Consider the following 27,162-nt stretch of genomic DNA (forward strand, 5'->3'; position numbering starts at 1 on the left):
TAATCCTTCCAGGCCTCCCTATGAACCGGTACCGCGATGAGTAAACAGACGAGGGTGAGCAGTGTGACGCCACAGGGACACCGACGCAGCAAAAGCGCGCTTTTCGCATTACCGTGATTCCGTGATCCTTATACCATAACGATAATGAAAAGTTGAACACGGTATGCTGCAGAAGTGTAGAAATGAGGGGAAGCCACATGCATGAGCCATAGAACACTTTAAAAGAACAGCAGACCGGGGGAATATTACCGAAGAGTCTCGCACCTGCGAGACTTAACGACAAGCTCTCCGGTAGTGAGAATACGAACAACGTGCTCAAGTGCAACGTTTCTCAAAGCCGCCTTTGGCGCCGTGACTTATTTCTTGTGTACATGACATTCTCAGGTAAACGTAAACAAGCCCACGTCACAACTTCCGGTGCCACGAAGACTTCCGGTCCTTCCGCAACTAAGGACGCTCGGAACCATCCACCATGCAGAAGGATGTCTTTCACTTTCCAGATTTGTTGAAAATGGGAGGCGTACGCTTCTTCGTGGGAACCTGAATAATTGCCATAAAAAGGCGAGTACGGCCCTCTTTCTCCTCAAATCAGAAGCGATAACTGCGTCAATCGGCACAGTGGTTGGCGCAGAGTGTGTTTGCTGCGATACCGGATGTCATTTTGGCTACAAACTGGAAACGGTACAGAAAGGCATGTACGTGCAGAAGGGCTGCACGTTACTTGAGCACTGCGTTAGTCTTTGATTTTATAATTGGGTGCTTTACGTCGCGAGACAACTGCGATCATGAGCGACGCCACAGCGGTCGGTCTGTGGATTGCTTTTGCCCACCTGAGGGTTCTTTAACGTGCGATGAAAGCTCATCACACGGCACCCTCGCGGAAGACAGCGTGTCTAAGCAACTTGTACCCTGCCACCAAGTTGCTGGCGTCCTCGGCCGGGTTCGAACCCGCGATCTCGGGATCAGAAGGCGAACACGCTACCGACTGAGCCACCGAGGCCGGTGCGTTAGTCTTTGATGTGGGTAACCAACAGCGCAATTTTTTTAGACCTCTGATCATGCTGACACAAAAGACCTTAACCTGGTGGTCGATGTACGCCGCTTGCATCATCCCATGTAAAGGTAAAGGTATATAATCTACGTGGAAGATAACACAATTATTCCTGCTCTCCCTTACATCATGGTGATGAAAGCAGCTGTCCTGTTTGGTGCAATCATTTACGGCGTACTTGCTGCAAGTAAGTAGACGAGACTAACCCTCATCATACATGCATACATACATTCAAAGTTGCTTAGACATAATGTTTTAGGCAATAGGTTTACTGTTTTGAGTTTTTGTAAGGAGTTGCTTTGGATGCATGGTCATCATTAAATCACGTACGTTCTATCATTCTCTCCAATTCATTCACGGTGTGATGCTATGCTCGCGCTTGCACTGCACGGACGTAGCTTCTGTCGCTCCTGTTTCCTTGGTCTGTTTCCAAGGCCTAGCTGCCACAATTTTGAGGGCCTATGGCCCTCACACCGGCTGATATGCATCATGCCGGTCCATCTCAAGACATCGGTCGCTCTAGCTTCCGCGACCGAAGTCGCTCGCCACAACGACCAGAGCGTCCAGAGGATACCGGATCTGGACAACTACCTCCTGCGGTACCCCCAGCGCTTCAGGACTGGTCTTCCAGCACTGAGTCTTACTCTGTAAACCCGGCAACTCCTCCTGCGGACCGCCAGGACACCCTGGATGAGGACATGAGTGACCCCTTCACACTTGTCACATACAAGAAAAACAGACCACAAGGTATCCAGTTCTGTTCAAGCCGACGCTTTCCGAGAAGTCATTTTGGAAAGTCAACCCAAACAGCATTGCACAGACCATTCGTTCCGCGGCCCAAGAGCCTATTCTTCATCATCGCGTGAACCGTGACGGCTCGATGTGCATTTTTGTCAAGACAGAGGGGGCTGTTTCAAACCTGATGGGCCTGCAAGAGGTAGCCGGTATCGCGGTCACGGTCATGATAATGAAAAAATGGCTAGGAAGCAAGCGAGCTGGTGAAGATGATGCATAATGTAAAAAACCCCGAGACTAGGGAACACTTCGTGTTTGTGTCTGTACCTTCGTGTTCCCTAGTCTCGGGTTTTTTACATTATACGGTCATGATACCGTCGTCATATGTCAAAAATACGGGGAAGGTCTTGGACATCCCTCTTGAGTACACCGACGAGGACCTTGTCGCCTATTTGGCAGATGAGGGTGTCGTAGCGGCCACACGTCAAGTTCGTCATATCTCCATGGAAGATGGGTCAGATCAATATGTACCTCTTCGTACTGCCATCCAGATACCTCTATCGGCACCACCGAGATGGAGGAAGCATGCTTCCTCGTCGCCACGACGTAACAGTTAAGAAAAAGCCAATGAGGATCGTGTTTTCAACGGGCGTAACCAATCACGAACGTGCTTTCATCGGTCGTGGCCATCAAGACGAACCACCGTCGTCTGTAAGCTGTGATTGAACGTCCCCGCGTACTAAATGGGACAACTTGGAAATAAAGCGCAAAACGGTCCCAATCTTTCCTAAAACTGATTTTCTGGAAAGCGTCTTGCACTTTTTGTCTAAATATTTAGGTCTGCATGTTCCTGGTGAGCTGCAATCATTGGCGTGTTCTTGAATTCGCAGAACGGTGAATCGGAGTAGCAGACAAATTCTGATTTTATATATCCACGTGGCGAAGGAACGAAAGGAGGCAATAAGCAGGCTTCTGCATCTAGGTGGCATTACCTCTATTCATTGTTACATCATTTGAAGAAAGAGAGAACCCAATCAGACGCCAACGCGGAGGTACACATATGTTCTGCTAGCCATTCTTAAAAATTATTGCTGGTGGTGGTGGTGGTGGTGGTGGTGAAAGGGCTCACTGTCGACGGCCTCACAGAGGTGGACAACTTCACGACTGACGCCCTAGCAGAATGTGCCTCCTGGGCCGACTTCGAGGGAACTGTGCCGACATATGTCTGAAAACTGTCGGTTCTTAAAAATGAACTTCACCACATAACATGATCTTAGCCAACCATCATCCTCGAATGACAACGTTCTCGTCCCTGATTTGTTGAAAACGGGAGACGGAGCCTATTTTGTATGAATTATGCCGTACATAAAGCAGGCTCCACCTCCCGTTATGAGCGGCTGTCCTGCGAGGAGCATACTATATGTGGTGAAGATACGGACCTATCGAACTCAACTATAGAAAAGGTACCACAGTCAACGAGTTAAAATCACCGTTTAGAGCCGACGCGGTCAGCAGTCTAGCTTGGTAGAATTTATAGCCCCCTTAAGTATCACTGCTGCGTGCTCGAGAGGGAACGTTGCCTCCTTCAGTCTCACAACCGGCGATTAATAGACTTCTTGTAAAGAGACGTTTTGCTTACTTTCCAAACATTCGGCAGCGTGGAGGCAAAGCAAAAAGGCTTCTCTTGGAACGATTACATCATATATTGTTAGACGCTTGATTGATAATATAGTTAGACGTTTCTCGTGTACCGCATTAAGGCCAGTTCCCACATATAGCGCGTTGCTACATAGTACTAGAAAATTGCACTATATTTTCCTCCTCGCATTGCTACGAACCGCTATAAAACCGCTCTTGTCGAAGTAGAGCCCCGGTCAACTTTTCTAGCGCTATATTGAGCGGTGAGTCTGCGTTAACCAATCGTGAGCTTCCTTCAGCCGTGACGTCGTGGAAGCTGGGGTTTGTTTTGCTTCCGATCACTCGAAGCAGCAAGACGGGAATGCGACGACGACGTGAAAATGGCCACGAGTTTCATCTGCCTATGCATGGGTGTTTGGTTGCTATAGTCTGGTATCGCGATCACAGCATCGAAAGTGTCATCCCCTTTGATGCTGAGGATACCCGACGCCGACAGTAAGCAATCACGGCAGCACCGGTGCATCACGTCGTAAAGAGATATCCCGTGACCCCAGCAGGATAGCGCTATGTGCTCGGTTGTATGTGGGAACGGCAAACGGAAAAACAATGCTAGGTTTCGAGCGCTATTTTCTAGCCCTATAGAGCGAAGCGCTATATGTGGGAACTCGCCTTTAGACTTCGGCATGCGTAACACTATAGCGCAAATCTATTTTGCTGACAGAAAGGACCTTAAACTGCTGGTCGATGTACACCGCTTGCATAATCCCATGTAGGGGTAAAGATATATAACATACGCGCAAGATAACAGAATTATTCCTGTTCTCCCTTACATCGTGAAGATGAAAGTAGCTGTCCTGATTTTGGCAATCATTTGCTGCGCACTTGCTGCAAGTAAGTAGACGAATATATGATCCTGATCATACATCATACATTCACCCAAAGTTGCTTATATAATGTTGATTTGAATTTTCTAGCCTACTCGTTGGTTGTTTCTTTGTTTGTAAGAAAAACAAACAGGAGAAACTCGTCTCCCGACGTTGAATGCTACGTTTACTAGTTTACTGCTTTGAGTTGCTTTGAATGCACGGCCTTCATTGGATCACGTGGGTCCCTCCCTTCGCTCCAATTTACTGTTTGAACAGAGTCTAGGTGCACCACATACCTATTTCTTGCGTTGTCTTCTACTATAATCTCAGAACAACTTGGGTTTCGCAAAACCTTTTCATTTCGTGCCACATCTTTTCTGACGACAGTATAATGATTCCTGTACGCACCAGATGCGACGCCACTAAAAGAACACGAGCCACTCTGACTCGGACATTGAAATGACCACAGATTTTCCGAGAATCAGTTTCATCATCATCATCATCATCATGTTTGTTTTTTCTTCATCCAGCGTTGAGCTTCCTTTTGTATTTTTCTAGACTCCCAACGGCGACGCGCCCTGAAACTGAGACTAAACGAAAAGCCAACGCTTATTGTTTCGTAAATTCCTTTGTTAAAAATTTCATTAGTCTTTCACCTGTAAGGCGTGTGGCCACAGACAAATAAACCACACCACGTTTGCGTTTTGTATGTGTTCTATACGTTGTTTGTATATATATATTTTTTAGACAGATTTCTCATACAAAAACTATAAGGGCTAGAGACATGTTGCTTTTACTTCTATTATTTTTCGGCCGGCGGACGTTCTACTCCATATATATTGCTCAACCGTCAAATGAATAATTACCTAAGAATCCCTAATTAACTTTTTAATTATAAAAGCTACGAAGTTGTCCCAATGCGAACATATGTTCCTTTCTGTGACCTGATATCGTAGCCGTTTTCAGAACAAAAATTCGTTCGGTAGATCGTCCGCAAACAATTCGTGAAGGAACACCATTTTTTCTTTATTTTGTTCATTGCGCCACTTCGGAGACGCGTCTTACCTTCAACCCCATTGTGAGAGGGTGACGGAGCCTAATGGGTCGAAGATGAGCTTTAACTTGCGGACACAGAACAAAACACGTGTATCAGGTGACGCTATCGGAACTGCCCTTATGTTGGGTTGTATTTTCTGTTTGTTGTGTTTTCTGTTCTGTTGTAGTGTTTTTTCAGGGCGCAAGAGGCGGCAGTGTGCTCTTTCATGGTAGAGGTAGAGAGATGGTAGAAGTGAAAACAGCATGTCTCTAGTCCTTATACGAAGGGAGTTGCCTCAGGACAGGGACCGCCGATATCTCGAGAGAGAGACTATTCTTGTTATGGGCACCGTCCTCATCATTGGCATGGTATTTAAGGGTTTGGTGTGACGTGTTAAAGGTTCATGCGAATTGTTGGTCAACAGCCCGGAGGGAAGAAATTAATACCATGGCAATGATGAGGACGGTGCCCAGTAGACGAACAGTCTCCGTTCAAAATATCGGCGGTTCCTGTCCTGAGGCAACACCCTTCGTACTTCTTTACCGGTTCGCTAGATTTCTACCCATCTAGCCCTTATAGCTTTTTTTAAATGAAGAATCTGTCACGAAAGGAAGAATAAACACCCTGTATATGCTATGTATAGCTTCACAAAAAATGCCTAGCAACGCACGGCTTGCCTGACTGCAAGCGGTTGCAAGGCTAGTGAATTGATTCGTAAATGATGTACCGTGCAGGGCTCCGGTGGCGAAACACCCGATGTCAACATCATCATCTGGCGGATGCATTTTATGAATTTCATTGTACGTTACTGGAACAACTCAATACATCCCAGAATGTTTGGTATGCCCCAATAGTTTCGGCGAGCTACTGCCGTCTTTTCCAGGGACTGGGAAACTTGCATAACCCAATCCTCACAGATCGTGCTTTGTTTCCGTAAAAACTCAGCTACGCTTACAGAATGTTCTTTGAATTTCAAATGTCATACAACAACAACAACAATAATGACTGCTGGCGATGAGATGGGGTGTTTCACACTTCACTACACTACACTACATTACGTTACGTTACGTTACGTTACGTTGCGTTACGTTGCGCTACGCTGCGCTGCACTGCACTGCACTACATACTATTTCGTCGCAGAATGTGGCCAGAGAAGGGACAGTGATGGCAGTCCACGTATCATTGGGGGAACAGACGCTTTGCCTCACGAGTTTCCTTGGCAAGTGTCTCTAAGCTTTAGGCTTCCTCCTGTGGACATCCACGCCTGTGGTGCGTCTGTTGTAAATGAGAACTGGATCATCACAGCTGCACATTGCTGTGCCAAGTACGTATTACGAACTTCAGTGTTAGTGCAAGCGAAGTGAGAATGCGAACAGCTGCAACGCTTTCCATGACAAGAATGATGCACGAGATATTCTTCAGCGTTCGTGTTTCCTCAAACCACACGGCGTAGTAGCTGACGCAATATTACAATTCATCCTCTGTATGTACAATGATCATATGGCACAAGAACCGCGTATTAGCTGAATTTCTTTCATTAAATGATTCATTTGTGCTTTATAGAAACGGGGGGGGGGGGGGGAATATAGGTTTATTGCAAAACAAAAAAAAAAAACACGAAAGAGGGGAAAGGTTAGCCTGGCTCCAGCAGCCGACTTGCTATTCCCGCTTACAAAAAGGAAAAGGGAGAAAAGGAAAAATAAAGAGAAAGAAGAAAAAAAAGACAAATCGGAAAGAGCGAAAGAAGAGGCGCAGTCACAGGCTCAGCGCGAGCCCTGTGTCGGTAAGGAAGCGTACGATTCCCTTCCGACGCGCCACTGAATGGGGCGTTGCAGAGGGCCCAGTAGCGTTGCCAGCGTGACCTCCCTGAGCCCTAGGGCAGCTAGCCGCTCCATCAGAGTGGCACGGGGAGCGGCGAACAGGCGACAGTGGAGGAGTAGGTGGGAAGTGTTGCCCTCGGTAGAGCAGGCTGCACATGTAGGGGTGTCAAGCGTGTTGAGTTGGAAGAGCCGTGTTGGCGTTCGAGCCACGCTTAACCGAAGTCGGTGGATAACGGACGCCTCCCTCCTCGTGATGTTTGGGGGAGGGACGTATTGCATTTTTGGGTCGATGGAGTGCAGAAATGTATTGGGCGAGATGGCACGTTCTGTGAAATCTAGGACACAGCGAGTGCGCAAGCGACGTATTTGGAGCAGGCAGGCAGACATTGAAAGCGGGATGCTGAGACTCAAGGCAGCCGTGGTATGGGCACGTTTCGCAGCAATGTCGGCACGGGTATTTCCGGGCAACCCGACGTGACTGGGTACCCACTGGAGCCGTACGCTGTGGCCGGAAGCCAAGAGCTCGTTGTATCTGGCGATTACAAGCGTGCGGAGATCGCAAATAGCACTGCACCGGTACGACGCCAAGGTCTCCAATGCTGACTTGCTGTCCGTGAAGATGGACCACGAGTCGGCCTGTGAACCGGATATGGCGTTGAGCGCTTCATAGATGGCTGTCAGTTCCGCTTCGGTGGATGAAGTTTCATGCGGCAGCTTGAAAGTCTGCGTAGTATCGCTGTGAGGTATGTAGAAAGCTGCAGACGACGCGCCGTACACAACCGAGCCATCTGTGAAAATTCCTTTACGCTGACCGTGGACAGAGTTCAAATGGTCAAGAGCAAACTGGCGCGCAGCGAGGACAGGAGTGTCGTTTTTGCGGGACATGTCGGGAATATGCAGGTCCGTCGGAGGCAGCTCGAGGGTCCACAAAGGTGGAGCGTATAGCAGGCGCGACGGAGGGGGCGGAAGAGACTGTGCCAGCCTGCAAACAGCAGCCCCGAAACCTGAGCTTTCATACAGTAGGTGAATGTCCCGTAGGTAGTGGGCAGCATGTCGTGTGCGGTACCGCGCACATGCGCGCAGGGTCTCCATGTCGCGTAGGACGTGGGCTGGCGTCTCCTCGCCTCAGCCAAGACCAGGAAGGTGTCGGTCGTTTTGGGGACACCAAGGCACACTCGAAGGCTTCGCGCCTGGATGTTCAAAAGTTCGCGCTCTGTCGTTGAACTTAGACCGTGCAATACCGGTAAGCTGTAACGCAGGAGCCCTAGGACGAGTGAGGTATGCACCTGGCGAAGGTCAGGGTATGATGGGCCCCAGGACGAACCAGAGATGCGGCGGAGGACGTTCACGATGGTAGTCGCCGCGGTAGACAGGGCCTTGACGTGCTTGGACCAGGTCAGCTCCCTGTCAATGGTTATGCCCAGGTATTTGTGATGACGTACGAAGGCGAGCTGTTGGCCGTCAACGCGGAGGGGGAATTTGCGGAAGGATCGGCGGGTGAATGCCATGGCAACAGTCTTGCTAGGTGAGATAGAAAGACCACGGTCGGAGAGGTAAGATACGATAGTGTCCAAAGCACCTTGCAAGCGACGCTGGATTACATCCCGACGGGTGGAGGAGGCCCAGATGCAGAGGTCGTCGGCGTATATTGTGATGTTGACATGTTCACTTAGTTGAGCAGGTAAAGCGGCCATGATGACGTTGAACAGCAGTGGGCTCAACACACTCCCTTGCGGGACACCTCGCAGAACTCTGTAGTGTGCAGTGTCCCTTTGAGAGGTGCGCACAAACAAGGTGCGATCAACGAGGAAGTCCCGAATCCATGCGAGCGGGCGGCCCCCAATACCAGCCTCTTGGAGCGTCGCAATGACAGTGCTGTGCACCACGCTGTCATATGCTTTTTTGACGTCAAGGAAGACCGCTGCTGTGAGCTTCCCTTCCGATCGCGCTTGTTGTACACTAGAGACAATGTCGATTACGTTGTCTATCGCCGACCTGCCTTGACGGAAGCCGGCCATGACTTCAGGGAAGAAGTTCGAGGCTTCGAAGAACCAGTTCAGGCGAGAGTGGACCATCCGCTCCATGACTTTCCCTGCGCAGCTTGTAAGTGCGATTGGCCGAAAAGAGTCGATGTTGTGAGGGGACTGGCCAGGTTTAAGGATAGGCACGATCATCGCGGACTTCCAGTGCGGCGGGATGGAGCTGGCCTGCCAAGTTTCGTTGAAGAGGCCCAGAAGGAGCTGGCGGCCACAAAGCGGGAGATACCGCAATGCTTTGTAGGTGACTCCGTCAGGACCCGGCGACGTGTGCGCAGGCGAGAGCCCTATAGCAGATTCGAGCTCGGTAAGCGAAAATGGGGGAAACGGCCGGGGTAACTTGCTCGTGCTACATAAACAGCGGGACGTCTACCGTAGGCATCCAGCTTACTAGACTGTGCGCTTACGTAATCACACAGTCTTTATTTATTTGCGGTTATGCTTGAAGTCATTTACACATTTTGTCCTTGAGTGGGCACATATTCTCTCACTATCTCCTCATCATACTTTTACGTAGCCCCCTGCATATTGGATACGTGGCACTGTTTGGGAAGCAAAACGTGGCACACTTTGAAGAAACACAGGAAGCGAGGTATTTTGACAAGGTGATACTCGTATTATTCTGTCCACCGCTCAAATTATCAACAGATGAGCCCTACATGGCAACTAACTCTTCCACGGTTCCACATTTTTGTTGTTGTTGCTCAATACAGTGATACCTTGTTATCTATTCCCTAGGTTGTCATACATGAAAAATATGTATTGATCGAAAACGGAGCAGCAGCGGAGTATGACTATTGTCTGGTGCGGTTATCCGAACCTGTGAATTTCACCGAGTACATCGGGCCTGTGTGTCTACCAGAACCTGAGGAAGATTACACCAGCGTGACATGCACAACAAGCGGTTGGGGTTTGACGGAGAACCGTATGTAACTTGAAATGACATGAAACGTTAAAGAGGTACAACAGAGAAAACATTGCTCATCACGGAATGCGTGAATGCCCGTGAATAGACACCAACCCAAAAGGAACGGAACTCACGCGTTGCGTCATTCATGATATATGAGCGAAATAAACCGCAGTTTAGGCTTTCCTTCTCCCTCTCCTTCCCAAGAAACGCGACAATGAGGTCACAATGAGGACAACTGGTCACCTCATGCGATCTGCTGCGATGAGTGGACAAATCGTTTGAGGAGACCAGTGAGAGCCCGCTCCAGTGTTGACAAGTGTGTGAGCAGGAAATATCACAAAGACGTGTATCCGTGGTCCTGTGTACCGGCAGATTGTGGATAAGATGTCAAAAGCAGGAGTTTAATGAAAACGAAGCACTAAGTACACGGGAAGATCCGAAACGTGATCCCAAAGTGTAAATAGGTTCTCTCTCTTTTTTTTTTTTTTTTTGGTGGCTGAAGCCACCAAGCTATTCAAAACTCGCAACGGACCTTGGCGTCTGGCAGCAGCTGTCTCCTCAGAATACGGCGTAGTCGACGAAGCAACGAACTGTAGGACTACGAAACGAACGAATTGTAGGACAGATTCAGCACTCATAGAACCGCAAGATCTGTACACTACTCCACGTGACTAAAGTCTGCGTCCACCACGGGGAAGCATCTCATGTCATCATCACTTCACTGATTTACTGTTGTTGACTATACTGACATTAATTGCTTTATGTAGTGTGGAATAATTAATTACGTGTCGTTCTCGTTCGTCGCAAGCAAAGGACTAGTCTCGCAATTAGGCTTGTGACGCAACAGGTCGCTTGCTTATTTTACCAAATTTTAATATACGGCGTTACTTTTGGACATTTTCTTTTCTATGAATCAGAGATGCCGACGAACAGGAGAGTCCCTTGGCTACTCGCATGCTTTCGCTTCGTTATGTGAAATACTTTCTCGCGATGTGATGTGAATACGCTAGTCATGTGATGTGATGCGACCTTTGTGTACGTACCGTGAAAGCTTGTAAGCTTTGTAAGTGAATATGTCTAATTTGTACAAAGCGAGCAATTGTTGAGAGAACGCAGAAACTGCATATCCCCCCCCCCCCCCCAAATATCACTTTCGTCTCTGATTTTTCAGATGGAACCCACTGCTGACATTCTGCAAAAAGTGGACCTACCCATTTTGAGTAACGACGAGTGCGCTCTAGCTTACGCAACACATCAGCCTGAATATCACTGATGACATGATCTGTGCTGGCTATAAAGAAGGAGGGAAAGGCGCGTGTTATGTAAGTCAAAGTATTTGTCACTACAGTTTTAGCAGCAAATTACGGATAAGGTCGCGGGAAACTCATCTTCCCCCACGCCAGGCCTGGCATACTGACGGACGTCCTCTTCCCCGAAGGTTCTTGTCCGGAACGACTTTCAAAAACTCGCGGCCTCGTGCGCTTTCTTCAAGAAACAGGCCTAGAGGAAAGACCACTCCAGTGCACCTCCCACTTACAGTGTGCCTCCGTCCCATCAGCATCGGTCATCCTGCCTATGCATCACTTTGAAGTCCTCACCTCACCTCCCCTCTCCCACTTTCCGTCCTTTTTTTTTTTTGCTATAGTCGTGACGATGGCCACTTGAGTGCGGCCAACAACGGCAAGCTACCTCGAACCCCCCCCCCCCACACACACACACACACTGATAAGGTTCTTAACAGGGCGCGGCATGAGGCGCAGGCTAGTACGTTGGCAGGTTGTACGAAATTGAATCATACGCCCTGAGTTGGTAAACACCTAGACACGGCTTACCGTGTGGAGTTTGAAGTTAGCATGACTTCATTCATTGGGCAGTAAAACGCAACACTGTCGGGCCAACGGGTCTCGTCATTGAGACAAATCTTTCCTTGATCAGGCCACTTCACCGTCTTGTTCAATTCAGCTTAACGCGGTGCTAGACAACCCCTAAGTTATTGCTACCTTATGAGCTGGCAACAGTGTATTTAGCGCTAAGAACAGGGCAGGGGGAGTGTAGATATTCTGTTTTGGGGTATCTAATGCATCTGGTGAGAGTCGGCACGCACAGCTTCTTCAAGTGCATCTGATCTAATATCTCTGCACGATTCGAATATCTTTGAGGAAGTCACTTTAAGTTCAGTTTTTTATTCTAAGCTCGTGTTCTAATTCCGATTATCTTCGGAAGAGTGAGAGGGGTGGTAACTCAGCTTTCCTGCCTTTTTCTGCAACTGTTCACGCTCTTTGGATAATTTCTTGCAGCAGCAAAACGTGCGAAACACCTTGTATCATGGTGCAAAAGACACCTCAGCGACGACTTGCATAAGACATATTATACGACGCATTCTATGTCCTTCTACTGGGATTGTAACAGAGGCGACCACAAAATTGGGAAAAGATGGCAGCAGAGCCCTTTAAAATGGGCAAAGCCTCTTGTATGATGTTGCATGGTGGTGTAGGACCTTCGTGTGCCTTCAAAGCGAAAGCCACGAAAGCGCGCAATCATGGTAAGTGACCTGCGACGAGGCCATGACTAACGTTAAGGGAAAATACTTAAGCCAGGTTCAAACTCCGCGCAGCAGATGAAGATGCAGTTCCTGTCCTGCGCCCGTTAAACGGACGGACTCTAACAAGACACTTTTGCATAGTCTCCTAACTTTCAGCGCATCCACACACACACACACACACACGCACGCACGCACGCACGCACGCACGCACGCACGCACGCACGCACGCAGGCACGCACGCACGCACGCACGCACGCACGCACGCACAAACAAACAAACAAACAAACAAACAAACAAACAAACAAACAGACAGACAGACAGACAGACAGACAGACAGACAGACAGACAGAGATACGATGGTGAGATGGGGCTGATGCCGGCCAGGAGGCTGGGCGCTGCCCCAGTGCCACTTGTACGTGATGAGAGGTGATGATGGATATGATAAGGGGTCCGGTAATAAAAGCAGGGTGGAGAGGCCTGTTGATGACAGGAAGTCCCAAAGGTGACGCAGATCTTATGTATGTATGAGCTGGACTGGACCATGGGCCCAGCACCTTGCCTATGGCAAATGGGCGATGATCGATCGCATGCAGCTCGTGCTGCAAGATCGCACGCTCCCGCTGGTAGTCCGGGCAGTCCATAAGTAGGTGGTGCAGGTCTGCACTCAGCGCCTCCAGAAAAACAAAGGGGCAGCGTACCGTCATAGCGACGGTGCAAGTCCCATCACATCATCTTCTTATGCGTGCATCATTACTATGCACTGCTATCAACACACTGTTTCGTATATGGCTGGTGAGCGGTGCTTCGTTTCCGCCCGCTTACTCTTCATATAATGTTACCGTTATTTCACCAGGGCGACTCTGGAGGTCCAATCGTCTGCGAAAGAGAAGACGGAAGTTGGGTTCAAGTTGGAATAACCTCGTGGGGAGGCGATAAAAGTGGTCTATGCGCTTTGCCCAACGAGCCTTCTGTATTTGCGCGCGTAAATTATGTTCTGGATTGGATTCATTCTACGATCCGTGAAAACACCCCGTGAAGGAACACGTCAGTCAGCAACTTGCTCTATGTCTGCATTAAAAAAGAAATTCCGTCATTGGTGTTCTGTGTCGTTGATTTTGCTTTCTCATTTCCCCTTTTTAATCGCCATGGTACGACAGAGTTTGATAGACGAGTAAGACGTGCGTATAGGGCGGGGCATAGTTATTGCAACGGCTTTTTACTCATCAATTTTTGAACATAGAACGTGACCATCCGGTCATCGCGGCCGGATTTTTTTTTTTACTTTTCAATGTACTATTAGGTGTAGCATTCATCCGATATAGCAACATTCCGAAAGGTTACTGTACAAGTAGCTGCTAACTCTATTTCCGGCATATGCGCCCCGAGCTATACACGGCATAAAATCCGTTTGGAGTGCACTTAGCACAGTTCGGTCTGGGCTTTCGCGGTTGAATATTCCTTTAATATATGGGGCTCTCTTTCACTATGGGAGCTCTGCAGTGTGCACTCCTAAGCATTTTTTAAAACTTTGCTTTCTTCTGAATAGCGAACATGTGAATAGCTGAATAGCGAGCTTGCGAGTACAGCATAATGAGAAGCTTTTTTTGGGGGGGGGGCAGGGAGGAAGGAAGCAGATAATTATGTTCGGAGTAGCAGAACAACGTAGGGAGAGGAGTCAATTGCCCCTCTTTTTTTCTAATGCAAACAAACAAACGATTTCTTTAGCTTTCTTTTTTTTTTTTTTTTTGCAGTAATACTTTACAGCACATATCCCGGCAACACAGAATATTCTGTGTAAACTTCGGATTTTGTCACAATGTGGTCGACCGAGGCATGTACGACACTATGACAAGAGTAGGTTAAGGGTTTGGTCGTCTGGACGGGAGAAAAAAGTAGAAATGATTACTCCAAAGTCTCATAACATGCCGACGAATGTGGGGACCAAACTTGGGAAGAGGAACATACAGGGTGTCCCCTCCCCCCCCCCACCCCCCCCAGCTAACTGCGAATATATTTTAAATATATATTATATGACACTTTTCTCAAGATGACATCAAATTGCAATATAGCATATGCTGAAGGGGCACTCCTTAGGAGGGTATTTAGAAAGTCCATAAGGCAATGTCTTCATTAACTTTCATTAATTACTTTTAATTATAAAGAGCTACGAAGTTGTCCCACATCTGTTCCTTTCGGTCACCTGATAAGTAGCCGTTTCCTCATAACAATACTCCGTTCGATAGATCGCCCGCAAAAATTCGTGAAAGAACGCCATTTTTTCTTTATTTTGTTCATTGCGCATCTTCCAAGACGCGTATTTCATTGATCCCCAACGTGAGAGGGGGAAGAAGCACAGTGCCGCCTCATGCGTAGATGAGCTGTAACTTGCGGAAACAAAACAAAAGAAATGTATCGTGTGGCTCTTCGGTACTGGCCTTATCTTGCGTTGCATTTTCTGTTCCCTTTTAATCTTTTTCCAGGACGCGAGGGGCGATAGTGTGCTCTTTCTCCCTCTCACATTTGGGGTGAAGGAAAGACGCGTCTCCTAAGAAGCGCAATGGTTTTTCCTTCAAGATTTTTTTTTTTTTTTTGCGGGCGATCTATCGAACGCATATTTATTGTGAAAACGGGCTACGATATCAGGTGACCGAATGGAAGAGATTTTCTCATTGGGGCAACTTTGTAGCTTTTATAATGAAAAAGTTAATTAAAGAAAGTTAATGACTGAGGGTGACGGTGTGGGGGCTCTTGTGGGGAGACTCCATGGAGGAGACTAGTTAGCCATGAGAATGCTCCGAAGGCTTGGGCAGCATCAACAAGACCATGAAGAACAGCAATGTGGCCTGCAGAGGTCGTACGCCCGCTTAACATTGAGGAAGCTGCCACTGCTGTCTTCTTGTACACCTTTGCGTCCTCCACAGACGTGATGAGATCCAGAACACAATCGACCGCTGCTCTGTGCCGACTAAAATTTGACATTTCCTGTGGAAGAAGCAGCGATGTTGGAGCCACCACTCCAGTCCTGCGAGGAGCATGCACCCCATAAATTTGCCAAGGCAGCTAGTCAGGCTCACTGGTCCAAAGGAGTACAGCTGCGATAGCGATTTACCTTTCTTAACACCAGAATAATACGTGCGCGCTTGCAACTGTCAGGTACTTTCCCTGACCTCCATGACTTATTAAATATTTCCAGCAGATACTTCACACATTGTGGAGAGCCCTAAAGGTGACGTTGCCCGGACCTGGAGAAGACCGAACCCGAGAGAGCAGTAGTGAGCTTCTGAACTCGTCTATAGCGTGATGTCCATATCAGACATAGTGACTGTGGGCGCAGCTTGAAAGGCACAGAACGTTAAATTAATGTTTGTTTTTTGGTAGTTCCAGCGAAAAAAGCATGCCTCGAGGCAGTTCGGAGGAACAACGTTTTTTCGTTTGAAGTATTTCGAACGGTTTGCACGACACAACACGAGCGAAGGCCTGCACTCATACACAATAGGCGCATACGCTTACGTTACAGTGCTTATTTTTGCCTTCCAGACGCCGCCGGGAACTAGTAATCCATTAGCTTCAAAGTGATGCCGCTAAGGTATCGTTCACAGTCAGTCTTGATACAGCGACAGCTGCTTACCGGGCAGGTTTCAGGAGATCGTCGCGCCTGTTGAAACGAAACACCCTCGTCCCTCTGCAGCAGAGAGGAGAAAAAAAGAGAGTTACATATCCGCGCGGAGGTATTGAAAGTGAAAGCAGCGGGAGCTACACGCGGGGCAGAGAGATGAAAAGGAATGGAACATTAGGGAGTTTTAACACATCACAAGCCTTCCTTGGGAACCAACCAAAAATGAAAAGGAAGCTTTCAGGTCGAAGATGAGCAACGTGGTGCCAGCCACTTCAAAGGTATCAGGTGCTTGGCGCATCATATTCTCGGAACCGTTATCAAAGACCTTCCAACCTGCTAAATCTCTTGTGATCCTTCCAGGCCTCCCTACTGAACCGGTACCGCGATGAGTAAACAGACGAGGGTGAGCAGTGTGACGCCACAGGGACACCGACGCAGCAAAAGCGCGCTTTTCGCATTACCGTGATTCCGTGATCCTTATACCATAACGATAATGAAAAGTTGAACACGGTATGCTGCAGAAGTGTAGAAACGAGGGGAAGCCACATGCAGGAGCCATAGAACACTTAAAAGAACAGCAGACCGGGGGAATATTACCGAAGGGTCTCGTCACATGCGAGACTTAACGGCAAGCTCTCCGGCAGTGAGAATACGAACAACGCGCCCAAGCGCAACGTTCTCAAAGCCGTCTTTCGCGCTGTGACTTATTTCTTGTATACATGACATTCTCAGGTAAACGTAAACAAGCCCACGTCACAACTTCCGGGTCCTTCCGCGACTAAGGACGCTCGGAACCATCCACCATGCAGAAGGATGTCTTTCACTTTCCAGATTTGTTGAAAATGGGAGGCGTACGCTTCTTCGTGGGAACCTGAATAATTGCCATAAAAAGGCGAGTACGGCCCTCTTTCTCCTCAAATCAGAAGCGATAACTGCGTCAATCGGCACAGTGGTTGGCGCAGAGTGTGTTTGCTGCGATACCGGATGTCATTTTGGCTACAAACTGGAAACGGTGCAGAAAGGCATGTACGTGCAGAAAGGCTGCACGTTACTTAGCACTGCGTTAGTCTTTGATGTGGGTAACACAAACAGCGCAATTTATTTTAGACCTCTGATCATGCTGACACAAAAGACCTTAACCTGGTGGTCGATGTACGCCGCTTGCATCATCCCATGTAAAGATAAAGGTATATAATCTACGTGGGAAGATAACACAATTATTCCTGCTCTCCTTACATCATGGTGATGAAAGCAGCTGTCCTGTTTGGTGCAATCATTTACGGCGTACTTGCTGCAAGTAAGTAGACGAGACTGACCCTCATCATACATGCATACATACATCAAAGTTGCTTAGACATAAGGTTTAGGCAATAGGTTTACTGTTTTGAGTTTTTGTAAGGAGTTGCTTTGGATGCATGGTCTTCATTAAATCACTTACATTCTATCATTCTCTCCAATTCATTCACGGTGTGATGCTATGCTCGCGCTTGCACTGCACGGGACGTAGCTTCTGTCGCTCCTGTTTCCTTGGTCCTGTTTCCAAGGCCTAGCTGCCACATATTTGAGGGCCTATGGCCCTCACACCGGCTGATATGCATCATGCCGGTCCATCTCAAGACATCGTCGCTCTAGCTTCCGCGACCGAAGTCGCTCGCCACAACGACCAGAGCGTCCAGAGGATACCGGATCTGGACAACTACCTCCTGCGGTACCCCCAGTGCTTCAGGACTGGTCTTCCAGCACTGAGTCTTACTCTGTAAACCCGGCAACTCCTCCTGCGGACCGCCAGGACACCCTGGATGAGGACATGAGTGACCCCTTCACACTTGTCACATACAAGAGAAACAGACCACAAGGTATCCAGTTCTGTTCAAGCCGACGCTTTCCGAGAAGTCATTTGGAAAGTCAACGCAACAGCATTGCACAGACCATTCGTTCCGCGGCCAAGAGCCTATTCTTCATCATCGCGTGAACCGTGACGGCTCGATGTGCATTTTTGTCAGACGGAGGGGGTCTGTTTCAAACCTGATGGGCCTGCAAGAGGTAGCCGGTATCGCGTCACGGTCATGATACCGTCGTCATATGTCAAAAATACGGGGAAGGTCTTGGACATCCCTCTTGAGTACACCGACGAGGACCTTGTCGCCTATTTGGCAGATGAGGGTGTCGTAGCGGCCACACGTCAAGTTCGTCATATCTCCATGGAAGATGGGTCAGATCAATATGTACCTCTTCGTACTGCCATCCAGATACCTCTATCGGCACCACCGAGATGGAGAGATCAGAACAAAAATCCGTTCGGTAGATCGTCCGCAAAAAACATTCGTGAAGGAACACCATTTTTTTCTTTATTTTGTTCATTGCGCATCTTCGGAGACGCGTCTTGCCTTCAACCCATTGTGAGAGGGTGACGGAGCCTAATGGGTCGAAGATGAGCTTTAACTTGCGGACACAGAACAAAACACGTGTATCAGGTGACGCTATCGGAACTGCCCTTATGTTGGGTTGTATTTTCTGTTTGTTGTGTTTTCTGTTCTGTTGTAATGTTTTTCAGGGCGCAAGAGGCGGCAGTGTGCTCTTTTATGGTAGAGGTAGAGAGATGGTAGAAGTGAAAACAGCATGTCTCTAGTCCTTATACGAAGGGAGTTGCCTCAGGACAGGGACCGCCGATATCTCGAAGAGAGACTATTCTTGGTATGGGCACCGTCCTCATCATTGGCATGGTATTAAGGGTTTGGTGTGACGTGTTAAAGGTTCATGCGAATTGTTGGTCAACAGCCCGGAGGGAAGAAATTAATACCATGGCAATGATGAGGACGGTGCCCAGTAGACGAACAGTCTCCGTTCAAAATATCGGCGGTTCCTGTCCTGAGCAACTCCCTTCGTACTTCTCTACCGGTTCGCTAGATTTCTACCCATCTAGCCCTTATAGCTTTTTTTAAATGAAAAATCTGTCACGAAAGGAAGAATAAACACCCTGTATATGCTATGTATAGCTTCACAAAAAATGCCTAGCAACGCACGGCTTGCCTGACTGCAAGCGGTTGCAAGGCTAGTGAATTGATTCGTAAATGATGTACCGTGCAGGGCTCCGGTGGCGAAACCCCGATGTCAACATCATCATCTGGCGGATGCATTTTATGAATTTCATTGTACGTTACTGGAACAACTCAATACACCCAGAATGTTTGGTATGCCCCAATAGTTTAGGCAAGCTACTGCCGTCTGTTTTCCAGGAACTGGGCAACTTGCATAACCCAATCCTCACAGATCGTGCTTTGTTTCCGTAAAAACTCAGCTACGCTTACAGAATGTTCTTTGAATTTCAAATGTCATACAACGACAGCAACAATAATGACTGCTGGCGATGAGATGGGGTGTTTCACACTTCACTACACTACACTACATTACGTTACGTACGTTACGTTAGGTTGCGTTACGTTGCGCTACGCTGCGCTGCACTGCACTGCACTACATACTATTTCGTCGCAGAATGTGGCCAGAGAAGGGACAGTGATGGCAGTCCACGTATCATTGGGGAACAGACGCTTTGCCTCACGAGTTTCCTTGGCAAGTGTCTCTAAGGTTTTAGGCTTCCTCCTGTGGACAATCCACGCCTGTGGTGCGTCTGTTGTAAATGAGAACTGGATCATCACAGCTGCACATTGCTGTGCCAAGTACGTATTACGAACTTCAGTGTTAGTGCAAGCGAAGTGAGAATACGAACAGCTGCAACGCATATTCTTCAGCGTTCGTGTTTCCTTAAACCACACGGCGTAGTAGCTGACGCAATATTACAATTCATCCTCTGTATGTACAATGATCATATGGCACAAGAACCGCGTATTAGCTGAATTTCTTTCATTAAATGATTCATTGTGCTTTATAGAAACGGCCGGGGTAACTTGCTCGTGCTACATAAACAGCGGCACGTCTACCGTAGGCATCCAGCTTACTAGACTGTGCGCTTACGTAATCACACAGTCTTTATTTATTTGCAGTTATGCTTGAAAGTTATTTACACATTTTGTCCTTGAGGCGGGCACATATTCTCTCACTATCTCCTCATCATACTTTTACGTAGGCCCCCTGCATATTGGATTCGTGGCAATGGTTTGGGAAGCAAAACGTGGCACACTTTGAAGAAACACAGGAAGCGAGGTATTTTGACAAGGTGATACTCGTATTATTCTGTCCACCGCTCAAATTATCAACAGATGAGCCCTACATGGCAACTAACTCTTCCACGGTTCCACATTTTTGTTGTTGTTGCTCAATACAGTGAGACCTTGTTATCTATTCCCTAGGTTGTCATACATGAAAAATATGTATTGATCGAAAACGGAGCAGCAGCGGAGTATGACTATTGTCTGGTGCGGTTATCCGAACCTGTGAATTTCACCGAGTACATCGGGCCTGTGTGTCTACCAGAACCTGAGGAAGATTACACCACGTGACATGCACAACAAGCGGTTGGGGTTTGACGAAGAACGTATGTAACTTGTTGCTGAAACGTTAAAGAGGTACAAAGGAAAACATTGCTCATCACGGAATGCGTGAATGCCTGTGAATAGACACCAACCCCAAACCAACTCACGCGTTGCGTCATTCATGATGTATGAGCGAATAACGCAGTTTAGGCTTTCCCTCTCCCTCTCCTTCCCAAGAAAAGCACAATGGGTCACAATGAGGACAATTGGTCACTTCATGCGATCTGCTGCGATGGGTTGACATATCGTTTGAGGAGACCAGTGAGAGCCCGCTCCAGTGTTGACAAGTGCGTGAGCAGGAAATATCACAAAGACTCGTATTCGTGGTCCTGTGTACCGCAGATTGTGGATAAGCTGCCAAGACCGGGAGTTTAATAAAAACGGAGCACTAAGTACACGGGAAGATCGGAAACGTGATCCCAAAGTGTAAATAGGTTCTTTTTTGTTTGTTTTTGTGGCGAAGCCAGCAAGCTATTCAAAAATTACTCGGCGGTTGGCGTCTGGCAGCAGCTGTCTCCTCAGAATACGGTGTAGTCGACGAAGCGAAAGAATTATAAAACGAATTGTAGGACGACGAAACGAACGAATTGTTGCACAGATTCAGCACTCATAGAACCACAAGATCCGTACACTACTCCACGTGACTAAAGTCTGCGTCCACCACGAGAAAGCATTTCGTGTCGTCATCACTTCATTAATTTACTGTTAGACTGACATTAATTGTTTTATGTAGTGTGGAACAATTAATTACGTGTCGTCTAGTTCGGTCGCGAAGCAAAGGACTAGTCTCACAATTAGGCATTGTGGACGCAACAGGTCGCTTGCCTTATTTTACCAAATTTTAATATACGGCGTTACTTTCGATATTTTCTTTTCTATGAATCATAAATGCCGACGAACAGGAGAGTCCCTTGGCTACTCGCATGCTTTCGCTTCGTTATGTGAAATACTTTCTCGCGGTGTGATGTCCATACGCTAGTCATGTGATGTGATGCGACTTTTGAGTAAGTACCGTGAAAGCGTCTAAGCTTTGTAAGTGAATATGTCTAATTTGTACAAAGCGAGCAATCGTTGAGAGAACGCAGAAACTGCATAAACCCCCCCCCCCCAAAAAAAAAAACACTTTCTTCTCCGATTCTTTCAGGTGGAAGCACTGCTGACATTCTGCAAAAGTGGACCTACCCATTTTGAGTAACGACGAGTGCGCTCTAGCTTACGCAAACACATCAGCTGGAATATCACTGATGACATGATCTGTGCTGGCTATAAAGAAGGAGGAAAGGCGCGTGTTATGTAAGTCAAAGTATTTGTCACTACAGTTTTAGCATGCAAATTGGCGGATAAGGTTCATAACAGGGCGCGGTATGACGCGCAGGCTAGTACGTCGGCAGGTTGTACGAAGTTGAATCATACGCCCTGAGTTGGTAAACTCCTAGACATGCTTACTGGGTGGAGTTCGAAGTTAGCATGACTTCATTCATTGGGCAGTAAAACGCAACGCTGTCGGGCCAAGGCTCCCGTCATTGAGACAAATGTTACCTAATTCCTTGATCGAGCCACTTCACCGTCTTGTTCAATTCAGCCTAACGCTGTGCTAGATCAACCCCTAAGCTATTCTTACCTTATCAGTCTGGCAACAGTGGGGGAGGAAGTGTAGATTCGGTTTTGGGGGTTATCTAATGCATCTGGTGAGGAGTCGGCACGCACAGCTTCTTCAAGTGCATCTGATCTAATACCTCTGCACGATTCGAATATCTTTGAGGAAGTCAACAGCACTTTAAGTTCATTTTTTTTATTCTAAGCTCGTATTCTAGCTTCCCATTATCTTCGGAAGGGTGAGAGGCGTGGGACTCAGCTTTCCTGCCTTTTTCTGCAACTGTTCACGCTCCCTGGATAATTTCTTGCAGCGGCAAAACGGGCGAAACACATTGTATCATGGTGCCAAAAACACCTCAGCGACGACTTGCATAAGACATATTATAAGCGACGCATTCTATGTCTACTGTCCTTCTACTGGGATTGTAACAGAGGCGACCACAAAATTCAGAAAAGGTGGCAGCAGAGCCCTTTAAAATGGGCGAAACCTCTTGGATCATGGTGCACTGGTGGTGTAGGACCTTCGTGTGCCTTCAAAGCGAAAGCCACGAAAGCGCGCCATCATGGTAAATGACCTGCGACGATGCGATGAGCAACGTTAAGCGAAAATACTTGGGCCAGGATCAAACTCCGCGCAGCAGATGCAGATGCAGTTCCTGTCCTGCACCCGTTAAACGGACGGGCTCTAACAGGACACTTTTGCATAGTCGCCCTCACTTCAGCGCCTCCAGAAAAACAAAGGGGCAGTGTAAAGCCATAGCGACGGTGTATGTCCCATCACATCACCCTCTTATGCGTGCATCATTACTATGCACTGCCATCAACACACTGTTTGTATATGGCTGGTGAGCCGGTGCTTCGTTTCCGCCCGCTTTCTCTTCATATAATGTTACCGTTATTTCACCAGGGTGACTCTGGAGGTCAATCGTCTGCGAAAGAGAAGACGGAAGTTGGGTTCAAGTTGGAATAACCTCGTGGGGAGGCGATAAAAGTGGTCTATGCGTTTTGCCCAACGAGCCTACTGTATTTGCGCGCGTAAATTATGTTCTGGATTGGATTCATTCTACGATCCGTGAAAACACCCCGTGAAGGAACACGTCAGTCAGCAACTTGCTCTATGTCTGCATTAAAAGAAATTCCGTCATTGGTGTTCTGTGTCGTTGATTTCCCCTTTTTAATCGCCATGGTACGACAGAGTTTGATAGACGAGTAAGACGTGCGTAGGGCATTGCAAACGGCTTTTTTGACTCATCAATTTTTAAAACATAGAATGTGACCATCCGGCCATCGCGGCCGAATTTTTTTTTTTTCCTTTTCATGTACTATTAGGTGAGCATTCATCCGATATAGCAACATTTCCGAAATATTACTGTACAAGACGTGCTAACTCTATTTCCGGCATATGCGCCACCGAGCTATACACGGCAGAAAATCCGTTTGGCGTGCACTTAGCACAGTTCCGGTCTGGGGGGGGGGGGGGGGGGCGAATATGTTTATTAAGAAAAAGAAAGAGAGGTCAGCCAGACGAAGGTCGGCTTGCTATTTCCAAACGAAAAAGAAAAGGCAAGGAAGGGGAAGGAAAGAAAAGGGGGACGAAAAGAAAAATAAGAAAAGAAAATGGAAGAAAGGAGAAAAGGGGAAGAAAGGAAAAATAAGAAAAGAAAAGGGAAGAAAAGGAGAAGAAGAAAGGCAAAAGAAAAGGAAAAGAAGAAAGAAAAAGAAGAGAAGAAAAGGAAAAGAAGAAAGAAAAAGAAGAACAGAAAAGGAAAAGAAGAAAGAAAAGGAAAAGAAGAAAGAAAAAGAAGAAAAGGAAAGGAAAAGAAAAACTAAACTAAAACACAAAACTAAAACTGAAAAGTCACACACACAGTCACACAATCACAAGGCGTTGACAAGGTTCGAAGAGGAGGCGCTGTGGTGACTGCCCACTGGACCGAGAGAGAAACACAGGGCTCACAGGGAGCCCAGGAGACCCGTGTTACGCAGACAGCGGAGCACCGCTTTGTGACTCTCCACCTGGTAGCTCGCTGCACAGGGCCAAGGAGTGTTGCGAGAGAAACGTCTGTCCGTCCGTCCGTGCATCCAAGCTCTGAGAGATGTTGCCAGAGCACGCCCGATGATGTGGTGACGCTGACAGTGGAGGAGCTGATGATGAAAATATCGTCTTCTACACCGCAGCAGGGGCAAGTGGGAGGTGAGACGCGGCCCATTTTGAACAGAGATGAACGGGTGAGGGCAATGTTCAGCCGGAGACGATGTAGAAGGGTCTCCTCCTCGCGGTACAGCGGCAGCCGATGACAACTTCAGTGAGGGGTCGATGGACTGCAGGAACGCATTAGGTCGGATAGCGTCTACAAGAAACAGCGGGTGCCGTCGCCGTATAAGCAGGCGGCACGCAGACACCGGAGCGGTAGTAGGGGCAACCGGCGTGGCCGCATCAAGCGCGGCGCGTCTCGCAGCCGGCGTTCAGCACATGTGTTTCCGTGTAGCCCTGTATACCCGGGGTACCCACTGAAGGCAGATACGGTGGCCGACCGAGGAGAGTTGGGCGTACTCCTGAAGTACCATGGTACGCAGATCGCTCACGCCACTCGGGTGGTATGTGGACAGGAGCGCCAAGACGCCTTGCTGTCTGTGAGGACGACCCACGCATCAGGCACAGATTCTGCGATATACCGCAGAGCGGCCAGCAGTCCGAGCAGCTCTCCGCATCCGTGGAGGACACTGTGTAGGGAAGTCGGAGGGCGAGGTCACGGTTTTCCCTGCGAGACGTAGTAGGCCGCTGCAGATTACTCATTCGCTACCGATCCATCAGTATAGATGGCGTGGCTCAGAGGATAGGCCGAACTAAGATGCTCGAGCGCGAGCTGGCGGGCTACTGTCACAGGCACATCGTTTCTTCCTCTGGAGGCCGGGAATAGTGGCACAGGTCTCGGGTCTTGCAAGCGTCCACATCGCAGGGGGCGTGCGAAGGGCAGGGAGAACTGTGCAGGGATGGACCCTTCGAGGCGACGAGAGCACGACCGAAGTCAGAGGCTGGGCAGTCTTCGTCGACGTGGCGAAGGTAGTGGAGAGGGGGCCGGCGTAAGGTACCGTGCGAGAACACTGAGGGTTGCCCCGTCCCGCAGGACATCGACGACGGTTCACGTGCCTCGCTAGGACAGAGTATGTCTCGGTGGTCGAAGGGACTCCCATAGCAGACGCGGAGGCTCCTGGCTTGGCTAAAGAGCAGATCTCGATTCTGCTTCGGCTGATACCGTGCAGGATGGGAAGGCTATATCCGGAGAGAACCCAGCACGAGAGATTGGTGGACACGGCGGAGTCAGAGAAGGATGGGCCCCATCGCAAACCAGCGAGGCAACGAAGAACCGCCACGTAACTGTTGATCTTGCTTGTAAGAGCCTTAATGTGGCGAGACCAGGAAAGGTCACGGTCGAGTACCACGCCCAGGTACTTGCAGTACGGGACAAATGGCAGTGGTGAACCTTCAATGACGAGCGGGAACGTCGTGAATGATCGACGAGTGAACACCATGGCCACAGTCTTGCTGGGTGAAACGGAGAGACCGCGGTCGGCGAGAAACGCGACGATAATATCTAAGCCTCCCTGCAGTCGATGCTGAATGGTGTCGCGGCGAGCGGCAGATGTCCATAAGCAGATGTCGTCGGCATATAGCGTGAGGCGCGTGTGGTGGGGCAGCAGGGCAGGAAGAGAGGCCATGATGACATTGAAGAGCAGGGGGCTGAGCACACTTCCTGAGGAACGCCTCGGCTAACAGGGCGGGGGTCAGTGTCCCCCTCAGTGGTCCGAACAAACAAAAAGCGGTCGCTCAGAAGTCCTGGATCCAAAGAAGGGGAGCGCCTCCGATACCACTTTCTTGCAGTGTCGCGATGATGGCGCTATGAAAAACGCTATCGTACGCTTTCTTTACGTCCAGGAAGACGGCACCAGTCATGCGATCTTCAGCTCTTGCCTGCTGCGTCTCAGTCACTAGGTCGATAACATTATCTATCGCCGACCGACCCTGCCGAAAGCCTTGCATTACTTCGGGGAAGAATCGCACGGTCTCGAGGTACCAACTCAGGCGGCGGAACACCATGCGTTCCAACGTCTTGCCCACGCAGCTAGTAAGGGCAATCGGACGGAAGGAGTCAATGTTGCGGGGTGATTGGCCAGGCTTGAGAAGGGGAACAACCATAGCGGGTCTTCCAGACTTGAGGGACGTGGCCCCTTTGCCAGCTGGCGTTGAGCATCCGCAGGAGGCAAGCACGACCTGAATCCGGTAGGTTCCGAAGCGCTTTATAGGTAACTCGGTCCGGCCCGGGGGATGTGTGCTGAGGGGAGTCCCGCAGCGCAGAGTCCATCTCCAGAAACGAGAACGGAAGATCCAAAGCCGGCTCCGCGGACGACGCCAAAGCAACTGGAATGCCGCGAGCCGATAGTTGGTCGGCTGAGGGATCGGCTGCGAGGCGAGCGCAATATTCCGTAGCAATATCCAGCTCCGTGCGTGCGGTGGCTAGGGACAGGGCACAGAATGGGTGCCGGAACGTGACAGGAGAAGGTAGTCCCTTCATTACGTTCCAGATCCGGGTCATGGGGGTGCGGGGGGAGAGAGAGGACGCAAAACTTCGCCAGCGGTCCCGCGCAAGCTTGCGTAAATGGCACTGAACGGTCTTCTGGATTCGACGCGCGTCTTGCTGGTGTGCAGGGAGTTGGGTTCGACGGGCTCGTCTCTCAGCACGGCGACGTAGGGCACGGAGTCTAGCGTATTCGCTGTCCACCGCAGAGAACTGCTCAGGTATACGGAAAGCCGTCGTAGCCGCCTG

The 27,162-nt window shown here is 48.8% G+C and overlaps 1 protein-coding gene across 1 annotated transcript; it reads left to right on the forward strand.

The window, feature by feature from the left end:
* Positions 1–1,133: 1,133 nt before the first annotated feature.
* LOC135395201 (atrial natriuretic peptide-converting enzyme-like) lies at positions 1,134–20,738 on the forward strand. Its single transcript, XM_064626441.1, has 7 exons — positions 1,134–1,238; positions 6,467–6,650; positions 9,700–9,787; positions 9,921–10,111; positions 19,909–19,927; positions 20,335–20,424; positions 20,558–20,738. The coding sequence occupies exons 1-7, from the start codon at positions 1,181–1,183 to the stop codon at positions 20,705–20,707; spliced, it is 780 nt and encodes a 259-aa protein (XP_064482511.1). The 5' UTR covers positions 1,134–1,180; the 3' UTR covers positions 20,708–20,738.
* The last annotated feature ends 6,424 nt before the right edge of the window (positions 20,739–27,162 follow it).

Source organism: Ornithodoros turicata, chromosome 5 (assembly GCF_037126465.1).
Source record: "Ornithodoros turicata isolate Travis chromosome 5, ASM3712646v1, whole genome shotgun sequence".
Classification (NCBI taxonomy): domain Eukaryota; kingdom Metazoa; phylum Arthropoda; class Arachnida; order Ixodida; family Argasidae; genus Ornithodoros; species Ornithodoros turicata.